Below are 25,968 nucleotides of genomic sequence, written 5' to 3' on the forward strand. Positions count from 1 at the left end.
AACATCAGGCAGATCCTCTAGTAGATGGGTCCAGACTGTGGCTAATAATACTGTCATACCATGAGGTTTACTTTCATTCATACTATTCCATTCTTCACTATATATTCATCTAACCAATAACCCAAGACAGCAATCAAAAAAGATAAGAAAAAAGAAAATATTTCCTGTGGTAGTTCTTCTACTCATTAAGTTAAAGGTTCAGGTTTGGGGAGAAAAAAAACCAAAACAAACACAACCCCCCCACACCCCCAGCCAAACAGGTGTTCAGAACCGGAGAAATAAGCACAAGACTAATATTTAAAGATTTATGAAATGGAAAAAAAAATAATCCAGTGTTTCAAAACAGAATGAGAGCCTATAGTTAAGTAGTTGTTACAGCACCTCACATCAGCACCCTGAACCTGCTTCCTCTGCATTTTGAGAAGGTTTTTTGTTGTTAATTTTTAAACCTGAGGAAAATTGTAATGCAAACAAATATCCACCTCAATATCATTTAATGTGTTTGGCAGTCCAGGGTGTTTTACATTTGTCTAGGTTTTAGAGAGGGAGGCTGTTCGGTTTTGATGGTTTTTTTTTTTAATAATAAATGGATAAATTATGAGAATTATCAGAAGAAAAGTGGGATGTAAAAATTTAATTTAAGGAAAACAGCCTTTTCGTTTAAATTTACAGTCATCTTCTATTGTATGTCTATTAATTCCAACACCAAGAAACTCCAAATATGTTATTTCTAATACATCCTCTGTTGTTGTAAAAGTGTAAGCAATTAGAAATGATGAGTGTTTCCTACTTCCCTCGAGACACTCAATCTAATATCTCTAAGTACTAAACTATGTTCTGATAATCATTCTAGATTTTACTGAATTTCATCCTATTACTCCCATTACATATCATTTTGAACTACTTCCCAGACATTCCTGGTACTCAAACCTTCAAGACTTTTATACCTGAATTACCTATTCTTTGATCTGCAACACTTAGGACAAGGATGTATCTGTAAAAGCCATCTTCCAAAAGCTCTGGCTAGTTAGATTGACAAAGCAAGCAGCTTCTTAAATAAGATGAACATTTTATAGCTTTAATCTAGTTAATAACTCCATCATGATTCACTGGTTTGTTTTCCTTCCCACCCCCCCCCCCTTTAAGTCTTTAGGTGGCTTAAAGCTGTGATTTTCCTTTTCTATTTCAAAAGGAATGAGAACGTGAAATGCGCTGAGAACAGGCATTAGCAGTCAGAAGCTTCAGCCTGAGAAGGAACCTTGAAGCTTGATGTATGGCACTGCCCAAATAACCGAAGTCACAGATTTTTGTTTGGTTTATGGTGAATTGCAAATCTATACTTATAAACTGTCTCAGATCGATTTCTGGCCATCACACAAGGCCAGCACAACAGGAGAAGAAAGATTCACTTTCTTTTTAATCTTATTTTTAATTGGAAACTTAGCACAGTATAGTTTCACTGCTAGCAACACTGATACACAGGCGACTTGTTTTTAATACAGATTTACCCTCTTACTTGTATCCTAAACATCCTCTCACAGTTATTTCAACTGATAAATTACAGCCTTTGGAGCTAAGCCATTAAACCCTTAAGCTGCTCAGGGTTTTGTAGGCCATCTCCAACAAGCACACACGAGAATATTTAAGAAAAATATTTCACCTTTTAAACAAAACTTCTATAGCACAAGTTGTCTTGAAAACACAGCAAATGATACATAAACTTTAGCAATATCGTGACAGCTTTCCAAATGTTCAAGTTTACTGAGCCACGTTCTTGTGCCTCAAGCACAAGATACATCCATCTAGATTACTCAGTCTTGCAGTTTGCTGGATAATTACAAAATCAAAATGAAGGCTAAGGTCTAACTATTCGCCATAATTCTTGCACAGGTTTAGAGCTATTTAAGATGCCCAGTAGTATGACCTGCTATTTTCTCTCCCCATCCCTCTCCATGGCTCTAAATACCAATACCCACCATCAACCCCCACCCTCTTGTCAGGAGAAACTAGGATTTGTGCAGGTCGTGGTAATTCCCAACAGAAGCAGTTAGCAGCCTGTTTCCTCCCCATGGAGCAAATAGTTAATTTTTTTTCCTCAAACGTGCTGCTGTTTTCCTTAGCCAGCAAATGTTTCGTTTGCCTGTTTGGTTTTTAGTTCTTGGATATAGCTATTGGCATCCTGTCATCAACGCATTTGTGTTTCAGCCACTTCATAGCGGATTTACTAAGGCACACTCCCCTTAGCAGGTTGTACTCCCTTCCCACGTCAGTATTTTCTAATGACCGAGAAGAAGAAACAACATCAGAAATGGTTCTGTAGAAACTATGTTCAGACTTCTCCTTGACCTGCACCGAGGGGGAGGAGAAGGCAAACAGAAAGAGGGAATGGAAAGGACTGACTCTGCCAACATGGCCACTTCCCAGCTGCTGTAAATACAGCCCGTGGTTCCTGTAGACAGCATTTCATGAAAAGGTGTTTAACATTTCTGCTACCTGCTCCACCAGCATCTTCACTGCTGGCTTGTAAACCGCTTCTGCCCAAACTAAGGCCCTGTACTTCAAGCAACAATTTAATCTCCAAATCAGTTTGTCCCTGCTCAGAGTTCCAAAGCCATCGCTTCTCTCTCTAGGCTGTGTGATAATTTTCCAAATTTAAGTGGAAAGATTTCCACAAAGAAACTAACCGTTCAGTTCAGACCTGACAAGTTACTGAAGGAAAAAAATAAAAATAAAAAACTATGTTGCAGGGCTTAGAAAACTTAGAGCATAGGCTGGTTTCTATGCAACAAACTAGTATCCAATAAGGACAAGTTGGCAACTATCAGCTGTTTGGAGCTTTTTTTAATTGCCTATGGAAAAATGGTTGCTGAACGTGCAAAACTTTCAGAATACCAGAGTGAGGGTTTCATTTTCCTTCGAGTACTATGAAATCGATACAGGCAGCTTCCATAAACTCTCATTTAGAATATTTTACATTGAGTAATATGAAATTACTTTATTTATTAACTACAATTTGTTCCTCTCAAGAGCTGTAATAAATTAAAAACATTATTTCTGTGTATCAAACGTAACAGAGACATTTGGTATAACAGGAGTCACCTTTTCTAGTGTGCTTGACTAGACCAGAGTTCCATTAAGTTGTTTTTCCAAAAATATGTAGTCTATCTAAAAAGCATCTGTAGGCTGTATAAGTCCAAAGAGGCATCTCTCTTCTCCACTGAAGTTTTTTACATTATGAGTCTGCATGCAGTACTATATAAAGCATCTTGCAATATGGAGGAAGGACAATAAAGTATTATTAAGGGTCACTCCTCCAAAAGAAGTTCTTGGAAAGATTTATTAAAATCTAATAAAATATTTACGGGATTATTATCTGAAAAGCAAGAGGACCTGCAACATAAGATTTCTTTTTGTTTTATTAAACATCTTCTAAAGTCTATGGGGAAAATTTAAGAGGAAGATATAAACTGGACAGTTTACTCAAAGAAAAATAAATATTGAAGGATGAAAACCTAAGCAGAGAGCAGCCTCAACGTTCTGGAGTCATCAGAGGAAATTAGACTTGTTAATTACAAAGCTGTCTCAAAACCTTCTTGACAACATTACAAAGTTCATATCTGAAAAAAACATCAATGTAATTCTCCCTCCTTCAGTCAGACTTAAAGCACAGTTGGATCTGAGAGTACTGAAGAACACCTGAGGTGACAAGTTACTGGCCATGCAAAAACAATGGCCACATGGCAGTCTGCTTGGTAATTATTGTGGCCTGATTTAAATTTAAGTGGAGACTACAATAAGAGATATATTGTTCTTAAGTAACTGCTGTGCAACTTGGGTGACATTTTAGCATTGTGTAAGTTTGGGTTTTGTTTTAGTTTGTTTATTGTTCGTTTTGGGTTTTGTTTTGGTTTTTTTTTTGTTTGTTTGGGTTTTTTTTAATGAAGTATGCTACTTTCTGCATTTTGTTTTAAAATGCACAGCCAGAGAACACAACAGAAATGTATACAACATTAAAAAACAACACTTGAATACAAACCACAAGAAAAATGTGAACAGCCATTACTTTCTGCCAGTAGAACTTTTGTTTACAGATCTCAACAACTATTCTCCGATATCCAAATCAACAGTCAATACTTAGCAAAGTCTCATTTCAATGACCAACTTACTCATTATAAAACTGCCATAATTTGTAAATATGTTAATTCATTAATTATAAATCTGTCTATGGCTGCTGATGCTGAAGGAGGAGAGAAGGTTGCTACTACTGGAGCTGTAATTCACAAAACAAGGTACTTATTCAAGAAACTTCAAGAAAAAATTAAATGATTTACCTGCAGTCACTGTCCTATGTTTTCTATTCAGTATTTCATTTGAAGAAAATTAAAAACTGGAATTTAAAGTCAAGTTTCTTAGTCTCGACTTTCAGCATCCCTCACGGTGTTAAGTCACACGTCCCTGTGAAGGCAGCCACCCCCAGGAGCAGAAGCACCAAGCGCTGCTACAAGCCCTGCTCAGCCCCAAGGCTACCGAGAGGTGCGAGCTGCCCCACGCTTGCTTCAGCGCAGAGAAGCGAAGGTTTACAGCTCCTCCCGGGTTCCAGCTCTGCAACTGCTGCACAATAGACCCGGCAATTAAACCTGTCGGAAAATGTGCTTTGCTTCCATTCAACTTCTCTCTAGCCTCTATTAAACTTCAGAAGTATCCTGGCTTCTTTCCAGTCCCACTCCTGTTCTCTTTCATTCTTCCATTCACGTTCAGTATGATATTCGTTCACTTTTCATGTTAATTGTTTTAATAATCTTATCTTTAAAGCGTCAATTTCCACTCGTTACATAACCTCCTCTTGTCCTCTTTTGTCTTTTCCTGCTTTCTTTTATCCAGCTTTTTTCCCCCTCTCTCATTAGTCTGAGCTTTTTTTCCTTCTCCATATAGTATTTTCTTCCACTCTATTTCTTGCCAGCTGGAAAAAAGATGCTTCTTTTTATCACTCCATTTTTTTTTGTTCTTTTTTTTTGCTTGCACAGATTAAAAAAACAAGACTGTTCGAGCTCAAAAGCATCTGTGGACCAAATCCAAACACCAATACATTTTACATGTGGATTCACTTAACATTTAGGAGATGCAAGGATATCTTAACAATAAAAAAACATTTTATTAACTAGGAATAACAGATCGCATACACCAGCAAAAAAACAAGCTTAACAAAAACGCTGAGGGCCATAAGCTCTCCCTGTTGACACATTATACCACTTCTCTATTGCAGAAAGCTTTTCTAACACAATGTGAAAAGATAGTGGCAAATGACTAAACCAGCATCACACATCAAGCTTAGTGTTTCAACTGCATAACAAAATATTTTGTTTGGCTTTCATCAAGTCCACTTAAAGTTTTGTGAGAATAGGAATAATCAAGATGATACAGCTGTCTCTTCAATCTTATCTCAGATTTATAGTCTCGATGGCACAGGCAGCCTGCGTGAACGTCCATCAGCTCACTCAAAACTAGCAAGCCCCCAAAAGAGCAGCAGAAATGCCAGCGCAGGCCACAATATCTATGTGCAGTTCTGACAAGACAATACTGAACTCACTCCAAGTACGGCTAAATTACTGCTTAGTATTCAAGAGAACTCAGAATTTTTTCCAAAAGTTTTCTTCCCCGTTGTTTTTTTTTTGGTTTTTTTTTTGACTGCAATGAAGCTCCACAGTACCAGAAATGTTTTCAGAAGTCCTAGTCCTGCAGGAATGTGAGAATAGAGCTAAACCATCCACGTACTCTATTGAGGTTTTTCACCAATCTGAAATAGGCAAATCCTTCCAGCCCCACCCTCTTCCTACAACATCCCTAAAAAAGAAGTTTCTTACTTTTTTTAATATTATTTTGGTTTTTAAAGAAGAAACTGATGAAAAAAATTTAGCTTCAAGTTTTACTCTTAAAATGGTCCTCCTACCCCAAGTTTTAACCATGGGCCACTGTGGGCTTGAAAATATCTAAACACTGTTTTAACAAAATTCTGGGATATGTTACTATTAAAAAGCTAAGTTGCAGTAACTGCATTCCTGGAATATAACTTTCTTCACAGGGCCTTTTTCAGTCTCCTGTCAGCCAGATTTATGTCTCCACGCTTGAAGCGGTGAGCTTCAGTTTTCAAGATGAGAAAATATCAGAATGATAAGAAACTGAAAAGTTAAACCATTTCAGACCTGCTCGCAGCAGTGTGAGAGATGCTTGTCTGAAATTGTATGACTTTACTTTTTACAGGTCAGTTAAGCTGGCAAAAGCCATGACAAAAAGGAAACATTTTTTCTACTTCAGGCACTCTGTCAAACAGCAGTGGTAGCCTTGTTCTTAGGAAAAAAAGGAATCAAAAGCAATAGGTCACTGAGCTTTATTCTTTTACTGACTAAATTTATCATGCTAGAATTTGTTCCTGTGAGAGTCACACTCTCCTTAGCCTATTTTTGCATTTTGCTTCTCTTTTAGATCCACCTCCTCAATGCAGAGGTTGCTCCTCATGTCGTTCTCACCACTTCAAAAACATCCTGTTCGTGACGAGCGTTTCTGATTCCTCACGGTTGGATGTTACGCACAGACATGGCTGATTCAAATACAATATAAAACTATTTCTGTGCCAAAACTAGATCAGCTTATGGCACGACAGGATGGACAGAGCACAGCCCTCAACAGTTCTTACAGAAGTTTTCCTAGTTTTCCTCTCCCCATCCTCGAGAGAAATCCAACTGCACGTGGACTTTGTTGCTCTCATTGGCTTCACTACTGATACTCAACTTTTAACTAGAAAATATATCATAGATTTCTGAACTCTTAAGCGTGGAAGGTCAAGATGTTTGTTGCTGTCTCTATGTGTTTCTTGTAGGTATTTTTCTGCCTTTTAGGATCTCTTCTACTCCTGGGTACGCTCAGCAATTATTTTTAGACCCCTGCAAAATTCCTTTATATAATTTCCTACCTCTAACACCCATACTTTTTGATTCAAACTTTTGTTTTCTTAAATGGAAGAGTTACTCAGTAAAGCATCTACAAATTGGGGAAGTATTAAATAATTCTACAATTCTATAAGGAATTCCTCCATTATATTTTCATTTCATTTTCCTGCTTTGTGATTTGATTATGTGGTGTTCCCTTTAAATGAGTTTTTCAGACACACACAAACTCACTCCTATGGCCTCACTTTCTTACAGCAAAATAAAAGATTTAACTAATTATTTTATATCAGAAATAGTGGAAAACCTCAAGCCAGAAGATTAGAACAAGTCAGGGCCCATCATGGATGCTGCCATGTTAAGTTCACTGGTCACAGTATAGAAGAGTCCTATGGAAACACATAAGGGGCAAAGGGGCAACCAGAGGCTAAATTCTCTGCCAGGCAAAGCCAGGCAACAGCAAGTTGGGGTCATCAGCCCCTTCTCCTATAGCCTAGAAAGGGGTATACCCAGAGAAGAGGATTCAAAGCAGAACCAAAGTTACAATGAACAATGACCGTCAAAACATTTTGGGGGCTAGTTTTGGTAAGCAACTTTGCAAAACCACAGAAGGAAAGTCCACAGAATCTGTCCACAGAATCCTCCAACCATAACCAATGCCTGTTTTCCTGCTGCAACAGAACAGCAAGCCCAGAATGACACAACCAAACATGGAGAGAAAAATAGCGCTTAGAGCTAATACAATCTGACGGTTCCTTAAGGTACCATTTAATTACTGCATTAAAAAGCAATCCCCAATTTCTTTGTAAGCAAACCATCAACAGACAGCTGCTTACTTATATTTGAAAAATGTCCTTTCATAGGAGGCTGTTTGTCTTGCATACCTGATAACTAAATATTTAGTTATACTGGATTATTAAAAAAATACTGGATATTGCAAATGGTTTACAAGCCAGTCCTTTAACAACAGTGCCTTCATGTGTTTATTATAGGCATTTTCTTATTTTAAAGCTAAGATTCAACTATGTTTTATAGTTGTAGTTCTGTCCTCCTACACATCCACAAGCAAATTAGGTCAATTCCAAACTATTTTAAAACCTCCTACGTAGAAGGGAGTTTGAGATTTTAAAACATATGAAGTTTAAAATAAACGAAGTCAACCTACCAGTGTCATAAACCTTGTGAACAGTCAATTTTGCTAGCCTAATAAGGCATCCTAAAGTCGTAAGAACCAAAAAGTGAGAATGACTGTCCTTGGCCAAAAGTTGCATCCACATCATGTTTAATAACATTTTAATAAAGTTTATTATATAAGTTTCCCTAATTAACTTCTAAACTTACTTCTACATTTGGCATGAGTAACATCCCGTGGCAGCAAGTTCCACTATGTAATTATGTGTTGCATGAAAAAATGTTTATTTTAAACCTACTGCTGGGTAAGAGTCATCAAAATTGTGTTATAAGAAATGATGAATACTCATGTTCTCTCCATCTTCTCCCTAAGATAAGTAGCTTTATACACCTTTGCATTTCTTTCTAACTCATTTCTTTTCCAAGCTGCAGAGTCCTAACCATCCTGTTCAAACACAGGCATCTCTTTCCCCATACGTAATCTCATTTATCCTTACTCAAAGAAAGAGTATCTGCAATTGTTTGTACTATTACAGGTCAGTCATGGATGCCACCATGATGATTGTATAGAACTATAACGCAACTTCAAGGCCTCTTTTTTGAGTAGTAACAATTTAGACTGCCATGCATGTCAGCCAGTTCCCCTCTGCAAGCGTTATTACATAATATTGTATAATTAATGCACTTGCCGTTTTATTAATTTGTTATTTTGTACTATCTTCCCCCAACTGTTCACGTTCACAGATTTGGGGATCGTAATATCGTGAATGGTGTATGAGCGCAAGCTGTTATTTTGCTCTTTAGCTCCTTTCACAGACATTAAAGCAGCAAAGATCTCCACATAGATCCCTGTAGGAGTCTACTCTTGGCTTGTTATTACCGATCTTTTATTCTTACCCTCTTTTTTCCTATCTTAAAAAGTTATTAACCTGAGAGCGCTTTTCTCCTACTTTTGTGACCATCTGGTTTCTTCAAGAAACTTCGGCATCAACTGTCACGGAGTAGGATGGTTAGTTCATATGAGATATATAGTTCTAACATGACCGCAAATTCACATCCAACCAAACTGCAAGCTATAATCTGTCTATAACAATCATGTTGGCTCTTTGTTATCTTATATTTTCCATGTACACTTTCATTTTTCATATTTATAAACACACATCATCTCATTTGGCTCTACAACAGTTTTAATTCATTTTGATAAGGGCAGGAAAAAAAAAAAATCTTTCTGGGCTTTAGCTTCATGTAGATTATGCTACATTTCCGAATTCAGTGACTATGTACTTGAATTACTCTAGACCTGTTGGGTGTACCCTCATTAGTCCAAGCAATTTTTTATTATTCATTTTGATCAGCTTGTTCTAGAAGTCCTTCCCCTAACACTTGAATTTGAAACAGACCATCTCAGACACCTCAAGTAAGCTGCAGTGCCGGAACCTTTATGTTTCCTCCATAATTAACACAGATGCAAAAAGAGTCTTTGTAAGATTTGTTGCTAAAGATTTATCTTCTGCTACTGTTCTCACAATGTCTTGATCCTTACTTGGCATGGAAACTATTAGGTCTCTTGCTTCTGATGTGCCTGTAGAATTTCTCCAAGTTCCTTTCCGTGCCTGTGTTCTGGTTTTCACACATAACTTACCAGTTACGCATTCTCCCGTTTTCCACATTTGGTTACAATTTCTACTTGATAAAGTCTCTTTTTGCCTATTACAGATTTCCCTCCTTTACAGTTTACCAATACTGAGTTTGGGGTTTTTTTCTTGTGATAGATGGCAGGTATTTACTCTAACATTTAGCATGGCAGCTCTTGATACCAGTAAAAGCTTTATCCTTTTGGCTCTTCCTTTTAACTATTTCCCAACAAGCTTGCTCCCTCACATGTAGTTCTCTCCGTAAGATATTACTGCAATATATTTTACACTTGCTCTTAAAACAATATGGAAATTGTATTTGTTACAGTTACTCTTGTAGAGTTGCTCAACAGTAATTTAATCTTAAACTAGGTCTTGTGCCCTGCACATTTGCCAAGAGCTGCTCCTCTTGTGAGCTGACAGCTTATCAGAACACATGATATATTGTCCTTCACTTCTGCATTTACTGAGTCTTCATACACATAACAGAACTGTGTAATAACAGGAAATGTTTCTTCCCTCAGCATCTTACCTCCTTTAGCACTTCACAGTAAGTTTCCATCTCATTTACACGGTCAACAGTTTAATCCTCACAGTATTTGGGTCTATTTGCACATACGTTCAAACTTTAAGTGTACTTTCTTGTCTAGACATATGTAGCTTTGACCGTAAAGCCTAACATATAGTAATACATCCCCCAGTTTGCATCCTCATCTCTATATAAACGTTTGCCCTTATACTAACATCCTCTTGTACCAATTTTCTGAGACGCCAAATATGTCAATATCTGGATTTCAAACCAGCATTCCGGCTCACTCACTCAATTTTTCACATTTCAGATTTTGTCCAGAAGCCCATCTATAACTGCTAATGGTCTAATTGGCTTTTTCTTACATTTTATAAAGAGAAGCAAGCAGTAAATACATACATGACGGTGTTAATCCCTGACAGTTGTTGAAACATCTGCAGACCACAACCCACAATTAAGGCTCTTCGAGTTGGAGGGTATGTTAGCATTCTGCAGATCACAGGTCCAGCTTAAAAAAAAAACACACAACAACAAAAGAATACGTAATAGTTCTTAAGTGATCACTATCAAGACAACGTTCCCAGGCATAACAGGCTTTGCACCTTAGTTTCAAACAAACTTGGACTATTTCAATTATTTTTGAAAAACATGATCATTTCAGTTCTGCTTTTCTGAACTGTACAAAGAAGATTATCAGGAAGCCCAGGCAAAAAAAATGAAACCATTTTTGTACACAGCGTATACTTACACTACTGGTGGCACATGTACATTTCTCCTATATCATACTAACCGGCTGCATATCTGCTGCAGCTGAATGTACTCAAAGTTATCACAAAATATCATTGTTGTTTCCTTTCTAAAAGCTCCCACTGTTACTGAGAGGTTATTTCAGAAATGCCATTATTCACTGCTCAGATTTGGATCTTGCAGACAAAGTGTTCTCCCTAGTCCTCCAAAGACCCAATTTCCACATACCACTTGCAAGTGTGAGTACCCTGAAGGTACAGGATAGATCTATTCTGCACAGCTGTAACACCAGCAGAGGGAGCATAAATTAATTAATTTTTTTTCCATACCTTTGACAGCAATGGTACGAGAGCAGAAAAAGCAGAAAACAGTTTCTCAATAAAGAGAAACCCAAAAATTTCTGGCAAACAGAGAAAGTTTTCTTCTTTGTAAATTTTAAATTTTCATACTATCCTATTAAAAAAAAAGTAATACAGAAAGCTACATGACATCAGGCAAAAATTTAAAACACTTTACTCCCTCACTTACTTGAATTTCTTACTGCCCAGAGTGGTGTTTAGGGCAGAACATAGTCTGGTGAAAAAAATTATGTTTTATACATCTTATCACATCTGGTGTACCCACTCAGAACACCTAATATAGATCACAATAAGTACAATTCAAAATAGTTGCCATAAAAAAAAAAGAAAAAGGAGGTGAAGAAGATCTACATTTTTACATTTCCAAAGTCTTTCCTGAATGTGCAGAAAATATTAAATGTGTTGATTCGGCATAAAAACCTATATGGGTCTGTTAGAGAAGAATAATTTACATGCAAAAAGTTTCAGCGTCAGCTGACAATCTGTAAACAGTTTCAATAGCGGAACTTAAGAAGGGGGTTAAGATAACATTTTCTTCATTGAAAGATAATCAGACCTGCCTAAGAAAAACTTATATTCATTAAAAATTAGGGTATTTGTAATTCATGTCTCAATTGCATCACCACTTAACTTTGCTTCTTTATTATTAACAGCAGAATGCAGTCCGACAAAATTTCCAGCTGGCTTCCAAGTAACATTAACGTTCAGACAATACACGGTCCCACCTGTCCTGCCATACAGACACACCACTACCTTCAAAGTGTCTCTACTTGAGTAAAATACACTGACAAGTAGAGCCAACATACGTATCTGGCAAGACATTCTCAAGCGAGACACATAGTATCACTGGGCAGACAAGTATATCAAAGGATTCAGCAGTCAAAGTGGCATTTCCTCGATGGAAAACCAACAAAACCAGCACTCGCTCTTAGCTAGGAGCAGTCTGGAGCTCAGACATAACTCTTAGATTTCTCTTCGACTCCAAGCTTCACAAAGGAAAAAGATTTACTATGCAACCATGAACCTTAATTCATGAAAAACAGCCCACAGGTTTTCACACTGGGCATCACACCTGAGCATGGAGGCTTTGGGCTTAAAAACCTTTGTCTGGCAACTGATTCTGCAGGATCTGTCATGAACCCAGGCTGCTCGATGCCTAGGAGATATCTCCTGTTCTTCATAAACTTCCTATAAAGTCCTTAATGGAGTTCAAAAACCATCTTTATCTTCAAAGGACCTTACAGCTGACCTAAATCTCAAAGTCCACCACCAGTGACTCTGCTCATTGAGTAAGCTAGAACTTTACAGCAGGGGCTGTTAGGAAAGGAAGCAGAAATGTCCTGAGGAACTGATGTGAAGTTTTTAACAATTCCTGATCTACTCAGCTATTTGATGAAAGTTACATAAAACTCTGTTCACAATACAGCATTGTACAAAACAATTGGAAAGAACGCATTGAAATGAATAGCTAGAAATTGAAGCAGCTGCTCCCAGACAATGGCTTGCAACTCAGAAAGAGTCATGAACTCCCAACAAAACTTCATCACCCAGATCAGTTTGTATGCCTGAAATGAGGCCCTGCAAAAACGTTAAGACCACATAGCAAAGTTTAGGCCTCTACTCTGGAACTTTAGACTTCAGACCTTTAGAGCATCCAGTAAGTTAAATTCCTTAAGTACCTGTAATTTTTCAGACTTCTGATTAATTGTATCAGAAAAATGATGCTAAAAATCATCACGCTGGTTCAAGTCAGAGATTTAAAAGTTTCACTCCAAATCTGTACCATGGCAACCGCACATATCAATAGGCATACAGAAAATTAAAGGATTTTCTTTCATAAAGCTCACAGCCTTCAGGTTTACAAACCAATAAATGGAATGAAAGAAATAAAAGAAATCATTAATCTCTATATTAAAGGAGCTTTACAAACTCCAATAAAAAACCCAAAGGACTTTGACTGCAAGGTGGCTGTTTTTAAAACAGAAAATTAGCGTGAAACATTTTATTAAAATTGTCTACTCCGAAAATTAACTACTACTTTTGCATTTCAATTCTGCCATCCATCTTCTGTTGTGTTCATATACTACAGCCTTAAAACTAAACAACTCTAGGCAAAACACAGTGTTAACAACAGAGAATGTGTCTAAACTGGAAAATTAAAAGCAAGTTTTCAGAATTAAAATACATTTTTCTTCTGAAAATAAGCCTTCTGAAAACTGAAATTGTGCTTCAGGAGTTTCTGATAACCATTAAGTCTGCTGGAAGTTATTACAATAAATTAAAATAGCACAAAACAATAAAATCATTAAATCTTTTAAAAGTAGAGCAACTTAATTTCTCCCAAAACTAGAGGGAAACAGATGATGCCAAAGATAACACCACACAAAAAAATTAAACATTTGGCAATTTTTACAATGGAAAAAATAGACATTTGTCTCCAAAAGTCAGTATTTTTTGTTCATGATACTTCTGCCTTATTTGCTGTTGTTTTCTCTTCAGCTAGGAGATTTAGAAACATTCCTGCATTTGAACTTGAGAAACCACCGAGATATTTGTTTTCTTCCTTCTAATCTATAAATAAAAGTCAAAAGAATGAGACCTCCTAATGTCATGATTAATTTAATGAGGCTAGATTTGGTTGGACGTTTTGTGCTGTGGTTTCAGATAATTACTTTAGCTGAAGTAAATTTCCTTAATGTATATGTTTACAAGGGCTCAAAATATGCTACTGTAAAGGGCAGCTGAAGCTTGCTGTAGGGAGAGTGCCAAACGGCAGCAATAGGTAAAGAGCAATGGAAAAATAAGGACACTGCTGTTGCAGAAGGTGACATTACATGAAGTGGTGATACATGAAGCGTATCGCTGTGGTCTTACTGGCTTTTTCTTAGCCTGCTCTAAACTGTCTACCTACCTAGACATTCAGTCTTATAAGCAAAAGGCAAAAACCAGAATTTGGAAGTTTGGCTTCACATCTGAAAAAAAACGTATTAGCTTACACTGAGCTAAACAGCAGAGGAGGAGCTGCTCTTGTCAAATCATTACTTGTGGAAATCAAGTGATGCCTTCCAACTGTCATATTTTATGAGTGGTCACCTGAAACTTTTAATGCCAGCTTCCTATATTTTAGGTGCTCTTCTTGTTACTAAGCATAACCCACAAGTAAATTAGGCTTAGAAATCGTGAATCGCCTGCTAAGGCATTTTGATTTTCCTCTGGAGGTAAAATGGACTGTATGGCAATCATAGGAGCTTGGGTGTGATCCAACGCCAACTAAAAGACAACTTTTCAAAAACAACAAAACAAATAAACCCCTAGTTCTAAAAGGAGATTAAATAATTGTTTATAATAATTCCTATTACAAACTTCCACCTTCGTTTTAGTTTCTCAGACCCATTCTTGTCCTAGTGCCAATCAATACGCTCTCTTCCATCCAGACAAACCTTCAAAGAACCTGTCTACAGTTAGAAATGGGACAAAAAAAGAGAAACATCAGTCTGGTGATCAGGGTAACAGAAGACAGACATGGGAACCATTTCTCTGTTTTGCCCTTCCTTACAAAAGGACAGCTTCCAGGCAGCTTTCACTGCATCACCTGCAGAACATTCCTCCACCTAAGACTCCTAAACACTCTAAAGCACTCAGAGCTAGCTATAATTTTCTGCATAGGAATGATATACTACAGTAAACACCCTTTCCCCCTCCTAGCCTATTACATGATTGTTTTCTAGACGTACCAACTTCATTCATTTTTCCTTTCTGTAAAATTTACCAAATCACAAGAAAATAGAAGTAGCTTTAAGATCAAAACGGCATTATTTATCCTGAGAAGATACAACACAATTTTACCCAGGTATCAAGCTCTTTTGTCTTCAATGTTTTCGGTAACATTGGAAGAACAACTCCCTACACTAGAGGAAGCTTCCTACCCTCATATAGTTCTCTAATACTTTAAGAAAGCTTGCTTGAGTCTTTTTTTCCTTTTTTTTTTTCCCTTTTTTTTTTTTTAGCAGTCTAGTCCTCCATCAGCCAAGAATGAGAAAAGACTGTCAGCTTGCCTAATTTTTTTCAGTTTCCCACAGCAAATACATCTAGTAGTATAACAAGACAGCCTGCTCTAAAAGCAAATAAAAGCTAATTAGACATAACCATTTTGGTTCTAGAGAGTTAAGTAGCACAAGGAGTTTTTCCACGCCTAGTTGAACTGAAAGAGGTTTTTTTTGTTTGCTCGGGAAACCTAGATTTCAAATAAATGGTCTCTCCAAATGATCTTTTTAATCCACACATTGAGAACAGAAACATTAAGAATAAAGGTTTGGTGTTTTGACAGCACATTGGGTTGGTCTTTTGGGAAGCCTGAAAACAAAGCAATTTCCTTTTATCTGAAAAAGGAAAAAAAATCTTTACCTTGATTCCACATTCTTTGATATAAAGCTTTGGTGACGGAAAATCTATATGACTGAGTACTTGCACAAAGGCAGCAGCACTTACGAATACCTTTGAATAGGACAAGAATCAGTAGCAAGCGGGGAAGCAAAAAAAGGAGTGCATTTTGGTTCTATATGACATGTTCTTTATAGAAAACAGAAACTACTGTAATGAAGACCTTTAAACCTGGAGAAACCATGACAAAACAGATAACAAACAGAGAAGACTGGCCATTTACATGATGCCAGCAGGAGCTGAGACAAGCGGCCACCGTGACCGAGTTCAGGCGCGTGGAAGAGGGACTCCAGTGCGGTATTGTCAGACCTGAGGAGCAGGGGAAAGAGGGAGGGGGACATTTACCCATTTCTTTGATAGGAAAACTGGGGTAGGGACAGAGGAAAGCAAGGATCACATTGTGCTTTCCTTCTAGCTGTGTCAAGCACCTTAGATAAGGCAGAGGGGTATGCATACCTGCAGCGTGCGACGTGATTTTAGCAAACAAACATTTTTTTTCATGGTCTGCTCTAGACGCAGTTACATAGGAAACAGTAACGCAACCCTCACTTAAAGCTGGAGAAAGCAGATGAGGAAAGATAAGATAATGGAACTAGTATTACACAGGCACAACCAAAGTAAGCCAAGTGTTGTAAAAGCCTGCAGAGCTACTACCCACTCCACTGTCTCATCAAGTCATGAAGTGCAGTGCAGAGCAGAGCATTTAGCAATCTGCAATTAGAAAGCTTCTTTTCTCTCATTCGAAGTTGAGGAAAGACACTTAAAACTGCAGTCAGGGGAGTTTCAGGAGTACTGCTTTTGTGTGTGTGTTGGTGGTGGTGTTGCTGTTGCTTTTCAATTAAAAGAGCGCCAAAAAACCTGGTGACTCAGAGTTCCCTCCAACCCAGTCAGTAACCTACGCTCAAGCTGATCTTCCCAGCTGTTACTGTATTAACACCCATACAGATATTGTATTTTATTTCCTGGGCAACACACTTAAAGCCTTAAATTTTTTGCAATTTTTTGTCTGCCAAAAATCTTATTTTAGTGAGTTGGGTTTTTTCCCCTCTATCCCGTGTTTCCAAATGAAATATCCTTCCCTGTTCCTGCCCTAAGCCAGTGGTTTAATAGTGAAAATAAATTTCTACTCCTTGCCCTCCAACAGAATGAGACACGGGGACATGTTCCGAGGAGGGACGGGGAAAAAAGGAAATATAATATAACTGAGAAAGTAGCCTGAAGGTCAATGAGAGTCTCCATGGGAACTTTTGGATACAATCTGTTGCATGTTAACTCTAGCACATTTAGTTTAAAACATCTCCTTAAAAAAAAGTTTTAAAAAACCAATTTACCTAGGAGGTCTGAAAAACTCCTCTCAGGTTTTAAAATTCAGAAGCGTAAGAGCTTCATTAAAAATAAAAGTAAAGAAAAAAGTTAAATTGGACATGAGGCCCATATTTAAACAGATTTTGAAAAGCTGTTTTGAAATCAATATCATTTTAGCACAGCTCAGTTGGGTTCCAAAATTACCAGACAGGAGAAAAAACAAAAAGTCACTGTAGGTTAAAGTTTAAGTACTTTAACTTTGGCTTCCTAACTACAAGACAGCACCATCAATGGATGTATAGATGACACTACAGCAGACCAGTTTGAAACTAAAAATAGTAAGTCTTAAGAAACTGCTTCAACATTTTATTATTTTTTTTTTTAATTGAAGCATTTAAACTTGAGCACAAAGTTGAGTTCCACTGAAGACAGAAGGACAGATACACACTTAAACATTTAATTGAACTAGCTAGTTAGTACATTTAGTTAGTTTACATTTTAGTATTAATCATCTTCTATCAGAAACACAAAGGGCTCTAAGGCAACCATTACCACTCAACACCACCACGTTTTTCAGCAGAGGCGGCCAACTCCCTCCTGGGAGGAGGAGCAGGAGCATTGCCAGCAGGTCAAGGAAGCAGTTCTTCCCCCCTACCCAGCGCCTGCAAGACCCACAGCTGAAGCAGCACAGCACATTGCTGCATGAGTCTGGAGGAGGACCACCAAGGTGGACCGGGCTGGAGGACGTGACATATGAGGAGATGCTGAAACAAATGGGATTGTTCAGCTTTAAAGGAGAAGGTAAAGGGAAAAGCTTCTAGTATCTATAGCTACCTAGTGGAGGGACAAAGAGAAGACCACCCCAGGCTCCTCAGAGGTGGGCAGGGGCAGGACAAAAGGCAACAGACAAGCTAGAATGCAGAAAATTCAGACCAGGTGCAATGCGGTCTATTTATTTTATACCATGGAAATGGTCAAACACAGGAAGAGAGATGCAGACGGGTCACGGTCAAAACTTCACTGAAAAAGTTCCTGAGCAACCTGCTCTGACTTGTCCTGCTTTGATTAGGGATTGGATTAGAAAATACTCAGAGGTCACCTACACGATTCTCACATGAAACCTACATCATTCTAATATTTCTGCTCACACTGGTTATTACAACCCCACGAAAAAGTAAGCTTGGTGCTTCATGGTAGTAAAAAAAAAAAAAAAAAAAATGCATCTTTACATACAGATTGCGTAAAACTCGGCCATCTCCATACTGCCAACAGCAGATGCATCCCTTTTTGCAATTTCAGTCCCAGGCTTCATTAATTGAGAACCTGTCAGTCACACTAGACTGACAGTTTTTACCCTGATTTTATAACCTCCACAGAGAACACAAATCAATATTGAAATCAGCAAGTGTAAAATACTCAATTGACAACTCCCATAACTGGTATGAAATACAACAGAGCAATAACAAAGACCTCATTGCAGCCTTTCAATATATAAAGGGGCCTTAAAAGATAGATGGAGAGAGACATTTTACAAGGGACTGTAGCGATAGGACAAGAAGTAACGGTTTCAAACTAAAAGAGAGTAGATTAGATTGGATATAAGGATGAAATTCTCTGCTCTGACGGTGGTGAAACACTGGAACAGGTTGCCCAGAGAAGTTGTGGATGCCCCATCCCTGAAAGTATTCAAGGACAGGCTGGATGGAGCTTTACGCAACTTGATCTAGTGAAAGATGTCCCCGCCCATGGCAGGCGGATTGGACTAGATGACCTTCAAAGGTCCCTTCCAATCCAAAATCCTGTGATTCTACGATTGTTAAGAGCTGTACAAAGTTCTGGTCCCCTTTGCATTCTCCCCCTCATCTCAAAAAAGTAATATGATAGAAATGGGGAAAGATTGAGAAAAAGGTGAAAAGAACAGTCAAAGTAATGGAACGGTTCCAACACACAGCAGCAGCAATGCTCATTTTACTAGGCCCCTGGGTACTAAAATGCACATACAATTATACCATATTAGCGTACTTATGTCTGGATTCACAACAAGCTAATATTAACTGTCAGTTTAGTGTGATTCTGCGTTCAGTAGTACAACAGGCCTCTGCTTTAGCTACAGATGAAAGCAACAAACTAAGTACACCATCCTTCAAGCTGGAGGAAAGGAGATGGATTAGAAGTTGGGAATACAACAAAAGTTTCATAAAAAAAAAAAAAGAGGGCATGATGAAGGTAAATAGAAACATGGTTGTTTCAAGATAAGACAGAAAAAGGGCTGTATAAAATGGCAGATGCAAAACCAAAAGCACAGTTATGATCCACCACACATTGGCCACTATCAAGACAGAACAGTAGTGAGACAGACTTTGTCTGACACAGCATGGCCATTTTTACCAAAGTGCAAAAAATCCACAGTGTAGTAGACATATGGTTCTTGTCTGTGGTCCAGAAGACAGGGACAAAGGGCCAAGTTTTTGCTACTGCAGATTATATTTCCCTGGAGCAATGATTGCAAAACCACCACCTTCTTAAGTATTATTACTGGCTGAATTAGCAGTAATTTACAATTTAAAAACATGGAGAACAGATGATGATCTCTTGGGCTATGATTCCAAGTAGTGTTTTAGTATGAGAACTGGAGATTATGAAAAGCTGATGTTCCTAACAGTTTTCAAATCTTCCAATTTCTGGAAGATTCACATACAGCCTATGTGAATTTTTATGTTCCAGCCACTCTAGAGCTTCAGATATAATAAAGTACTTCACAATAAAGTACGATTCTTCACAATTTTGCATCAGATATAATCACTAGCATCAATGCAAAACCAGCATGGAAGCAGTTTACTTCTATTTGCCCAAAGAAGAAAGCCTATGGAGAATCAGAACCTCTTTTGATTTATTTTATAATACTGCCAGTGGTAGCAACAAAATTTCTCCAGCAAGATGCACAGACTGTTTTTAATGTACCTCCACTGCGCAGTAAAGTCTTGTTGTTTACCAAGACAGAGAGTGCCTCTGCATAAACTTCAGAGTTTTTCTTGCTAGTGTCAGCAAGACTAACAGTAAGTAGCAGGATCTATGTATAATTGTTTGCATAACAAATATTTTTTGCCTCTTGATTAATAGGAGAACATACCGTAGGTCTTCCATTCATTAAATCTTTTTTAAAGTAATTTCAAAACCTGACACACAGATGTCCTCTATCATCAGCTGCGACTAAGATGGTGAACAAATGCTCCTAGATAAAATGGAATTTTAAAAAGATATACTACAACGCGGCACATTAGGCCGCAAAGGCATCTTCCCATGTCATGATGCTGGTTTTAGGGAAAATACAAGTAATACTCCAAAATGGACAGCTCAAGGTCTCTCGTATATTATGCAATACATCTAATCTGCAAGCTACTTGCCTTACACCAAGTGGAAATCCTTCTGATCATTTTCAGCATAATAAAGACAGAATGATATTGCCTAAATGCCATGTTTATTAGCAGTTTCTTTATAAATATAAAATTTTTAAAAGGCAATGCTTTTAAAAGCTTTTAAAAGCATCAGGATTTCTTCAGTGTTAAGAGTAAACACAAACAAGTTTTAATGTGGTAGTGAGAAGAAGCACGGCAAGCTTTGACCTGCAAGCCAGTAAGAACAAATGTGAGACAGGAAAACTGGGATATTTTAAAAAATTTACACACATTTTGATGTAAATATCAAGGAGTCGCACTACCAGAAGACATACGAAGATCAGCTGATCTCCAGATATGCCCTGGGCAAAGACAGATCCGCGTTTGTACTCAAAAAGTCGCACTTTAAGGGAAGAGCACATATACCTACTTCGCTCACAAAGGTGATCTGCTTCAAGACCACGCCGGCTGTCTGCATGGACCGTGATACATTATGTTAAAACTTAACATGTCATTTTTCCCAGAGAGGAACAAAGCACTAAGAAAGCCCCAACACACCAAAAGATGAAGGGTTGGGTTTAGGTAACGTTCAAAGTACAGACTGTCACTGGCGCACTGCTGTCCACCGGGACGTGAGGAGACGCGATTTCAGGCAGACACAGGAGGCCCCTGTGGAACGACACTACCAAAAATCCAGTGGGGTCTGGCAGTAGAGTTTGTTTGAACTCATTTTCCTTGGCAAGGGTTGATTTTTCCCCCCTTTTATTATGGTACAAGGGCAGCACTGCCAAACCAGCAGAGTCCATTCCTACAACTGTGTTCTCGGGGCTGTACCTCCCACAGGAGCAGGCACGGCTGTCCCTCATCCCTTCCCATCACTGTCACCCTCTAGGTACCACAGGGCGCAGTGCAAAGGTCCTGCCGGCAGGCAAGAGCTGTCCTGCTGCAGACCCCCAAGGCCACATCAAGCACAGGGTATCAGTGCAGGGCACAATTGTGTCTTCATCAGAAGATCATCTAGGACAGACATGGTTTTGATTCACTTCCGTATTATTTTAAGGAATGGAAGCTTCTGACTTCTATGTAAAAATTATGCTTGTTTTCAATACAGGGCAGATTCAATCAAGGCTCAGCCTACCCTGTGCACGGGTACTTTGGTCTCCAGCTCTGAACAAGGGCAAAAACCACTGTGCAACTCAAAACGCCCTACAGTGCTGAAGAACACAAGGGAATGTGCCCTAGTTGCCAAGTGAAGACTAAATAAAAAAACAAGTAAAAACTGGACTGGCACCAAAACAATCCGTTCCTTTGAGCTTGTCTACACACACCCTCCAGACTATAAAAGAAAATCACTATTTTAATAGAATCAACATAACCATCTAAAAACAAACTCTTTCGATTCTTTGGGTTTTGTAGGCACTACTTACTCCCCAAAGCTATGTCCCTGGGTCTATACATCTGTGCCAGCAACCTGCTCCCAGATAATCCCAGCTGTCCCTAAAGATGCTACACAGGAACACGTTACATTCAGCTTCTTCCTAATTTCATTTGCTAATGCTCATTTTTGCAGGGAGACAAAACAGCAACGATGGAAACAGAACCAGCAACTACAGCAGCACTAGGGCACATATAACAAAATCAATAAATATGTAAAATACACAAGAAAATCTACACATTAGGCTAATTGCTGCACATGGAATATGCTGTTAGAACCTGCTATTTAAATATTTTTGGTCTGCTTAGGTTCCAGGCCAAGCCTGTTGGAGCTAAGAAATAATACCTGGGGAAAAACCATCTGCATTACCATCTTGTTGATATTTTTAAGGTTTCAACTTAACATTACGACTTGCATAAATGCAGCAAGCATTCTCAGCTGTAACACTATTTCCAAAAAAGGACTCAAATTCCTCTCTTAAAGGCAGTAAGAGCCTGAACTGCATTAAGGGAAGAAGCTGTTTTTAGGACCAATATGAATTCCTACCCAGGGCTTCAGAAACACACATGCATTACCGAAAGCTGAAGATGATGCACAACAAACTATGTAGCGATTCACAACATCCCAGTGGAACGATGTGCTCAGCAGCTAGTTACTGAATTGAATTTCAGTTTCCCCAGAAGCTCCTGCTTTTCCTAGGTTTGAAGGCGAAAATTATCGCTAGCATGGCTGGAATTTCAGGTAACCTTCCTAGCTTCAGGGCAAACTGCAGATTTCTCACCCATGATCAGCCAGAAAGACTGGCTGTGGCACAGAGAAAGGGCAGAATTTTACCTAGACATGCATGTCCTCTCTAATACACAGGAGCTCCTTTTTCCAGGATGTTTAACTACTTTCCAGAAGCAAAACAACTTCTTATGAAAAATAGATGTTTCAAGGATAATCTCTAAAAAGAAACAGAATAGTATTGGTCCTACCTCTTGTTTACCAAAAAAAAGGGAGGGGGCAATTACTCCATTTAGAATTTGTCAGGCTGCAGAGGCTGACGAACGTAAAGGCATCAGCAAAATTGCTTCGTACCATCACGAGTTACAACAGCCTGGTTGGCATTGGATTGGGTCAGGAAACAATAAAAGTTAATTTTCAATGTCAGATATAAGAAGCATCTGTATCTTTATATGGATACCAGCAAAATATTTTAGTGTTTCTCAGTAAGAGCATCATTGCCCAACTGTGCCTTCTGCAAGCTGTCACCAACCTATTAAGCAGGCTGAAAGGACAATTTCTTGGGCAGGAAGTCCGGGGGAAACTTGTAAACAAAGACAGAGGGAGAGCAAAGCTGGAAGTAAGCTGCAGTGTTTGGGCCACCTACGTTTCAGGATGGATTTCCAAATATCTCCATTCACTGACCTCATATTTACTGGCTTTCTCTGAGCTGCCACTTAGTCACTAAGAGAAATTGCTGCTTCTGCTCATGCAGGCTGTGAAGTTAATCTGAGAAGCTAATTCAGTTTCATTGAACGCCTATACACATCTATATGCATTCTTCACCTATATACACCTAAATGCATTCTGCGCCCACACAGCTAGGATGCAGACACCACCAGAGAAGCATGGAAGAAGGTGGAGAGGGGAGGTAAGAATGACTTGCCTGACTATAGCACATGGGGGAAAAAAAGGCAGATATAAAAGTACATAAATACCAAATAGAATGGAAAATCAAGTTTACAACACAGAAATGACACCACCTCTGACGAGTTCATGCTCTAAGGCTGACTTTGACAACCAGACAAACTGAGGAAGTTTTCCATTTTGGAGAGCACTAGGGTAATACACACCAGACAATGGTCATCTTTCATAGAAACACTGATAGATGAGGAAAAGGCAAAGTATGCCCACAGTCATAAACCGATTTCTGCAACTGTTTTGCCAAAGATAATTACCAGCCTAAAGAATGCGCAAAGGAATCATCATACAAGTACCCAGCATTCATCTGAAGGGAACAGTGGATGCTTAAGATCAAATACAGTAAAACTTGCGGTGTAACACTGAGACATAATACTCATCTGACTCGATCACTGCATCTAACACAATAAAACACAAATGAATTATTTGCATTACCAAAAATTACTCAACTGTAATTTCACACTTAGCGTAACACGCTAGTTCAAGTCAGAAGACTTGGGATGAAAAGTTTTGCCATAGCACGGTAACTTTAAGATCCACAAAGAAAGTAGTTGTCTTAAGGAGAGAAAGGACTACGAGGTCCTTTCCTCTTTGGAGAAAGTGCTGACTTTGACTGGGGTAAAGTGAGGATGCACATAACCCCCCACACCCAGCTATCCTTAAGTTTAACAGTATGCTTGTACACTAAGTTACACAACATATTTTAACACAGAAGCTCACTCATTTATAAAGAACGCTATTTCTCCTGGGCAACGCGCAGTTTAGGAAGCAGTATCACCATGTGCATCTTGTCAAGTAACGCAATGCAGTAGGCAGGGATCACCAGGTGAAGCCGTTTGAAGCCAAGGCCTCCAGATGTACATGACATGCTGTTTGCAGGTTTTATGTCAGACTAGACTTAGCCCAGTCCCCTAAGCAGAACTTTGCCACGCGCGAGCTGTTAGAAGCAGCCCTGAGACTCTATCATTGATTTCAACCTTCACATCTCCAAAAGAGTCCGAGCACACTGAATGCATCCCTGGAGCGGGCCTCTGGTTTCATTCCCCCCTGAAGGAAGTTATTCCATGGCACTGACATTGTTTTGCAATCTGAACAAACAGTACATGGGGGTGACGACAGGAGATGAGACTCACTGCAGAGCTATGCTGCTGTTTGGAGACAAAATGCTAATGCAGATGCAGTCAATGCATCTTTTAGTAGCTGACAGCAACTGGAATGGCTCTGCATAAAACCACACTATGAAAAAAAGCAATATAAGCTGCTCCTATGAACTATTAGGTTTTATTTAAAATTAATCTAGAAGAAATATAGGACAAAATTAATTCAGTATTTTGTAACTCTAGCACAATACATTCCATTGTGCAGCAGCTCCCTATGGGTTTGAGTTTTATTCTTTTTCCTGTCTTTCCCCCCCGCCTCATTACTAGTTTTGCAAGTTCAGCCTTAAACCTGAGAGTCACTTCAGGTCCTTTACCATTACTGTTGCTAGGTTTTGATAAGAAACAGAAGACTTTTTTTTTTCCTGTAGAATAATTTTCTTTCCTCAACAGAATTTTAAGGTCCTATTCACTCCAGTACAGCTGTACACCTTTTTACTAGACAAGCTTAGTAAATAATGATAAAAAAACATAGGGGCTGGGGGGACACAGAGGAAAAATAAAGGCAAGTTCAGAGAACTGGTTATGTTCTACGCCCTTGTATCAGGTTTGAGGGGCAAGGTTTGGGTAGTAGGGGGGCTTGCAGGGGTAGGCTTCTGTGAGAAGCTGCTAGAAGCTTCCCCCATGTCCAACAGAGCCAACACCAGCTGGCAGCTTTCCATCTGCAGCCCATGGAGGACCCCACACTGGAGCAGGTGGATGCCTGAAGAGGGCTGTGACCCCGTGGGAAGCCTGTGCTGGAGCCGTCTTCTGGCAGGACCTGTGACCCTGTGGAGAGAGGAGCCCACTCTGGAGCAGGTTTGCTGGCAGGACTTGTGACCCCGCAGGGGACCCCAGGCTGGAGCAGTCTGTTCCTGAAGGACTGCACCCCACGGAAAGGGCCCACGCTGGAGCAGTTCATAAAGAACTGCAACCCATAGGAAGGACCCACATTGGAGAAGTTGGTGGAGGACTGTCTCCCATGGGAGGGACCCCACACTGGAGCAGGGGAAGAGTGTGAGGAGTCCTCCCCATGAGGAGGAAGGAGCAGCAGAGACAACCTGTGATGCGCTGACCGCAACCCCCATTCCTCGTCCCCAGGAGAAAGCAGACAATTTGGGAGTAAAGTTAAGCCCAGGAAGAAGGGAGGGGTTGGGGGGAAGCTGTTTTAAGATTAGTTTTTATTTTCTCATTACCCTACTCTGATTTGATTGGCAATAAATTAAACTA

At 39.0% G+C, this 25,968-nt stretch overlaps 1 protein-coding gene across 2 annotated transcripts in view; it reads right to left on the minus strand.

Moving 5' to 3' along the window:
* The window catches only part of SLC2A13 (solute carrier family 2 member 13), a 168,336-nt gene that overhangs the window by 83,831 nt on the left and 58,537 nt on the right, over positions 1-25,968 (minus strand). For both annotated transcript variants that reach the window (XM_054189296.1, XM_054189292.1), the window contains exon 4: positions 10,635-10,743. In XM_054189296.1, the coding sequence (XP_054045271.1) occupies positions 10,635-10,743 (109 nt within the window). The remainder of the gene's footprint in view (positions 1-10,634; positions 10,744-25,968) is intronic.

The sequence above is a fragment of the Rissa tridactyla genome, chromosome 1 (genome assembly GCF_028500815.1).
Source record: "Rissa tridactyla isolate bRisTri1 chromosome 1, bRisTri1.patW.cur.20221130, whole genome shotgun sequence".
NCBI lineage: Eukaryota > Metazoa > Chordata > Aves > Charadriiformes > Laridae > Rissa > Rissa tridactyla.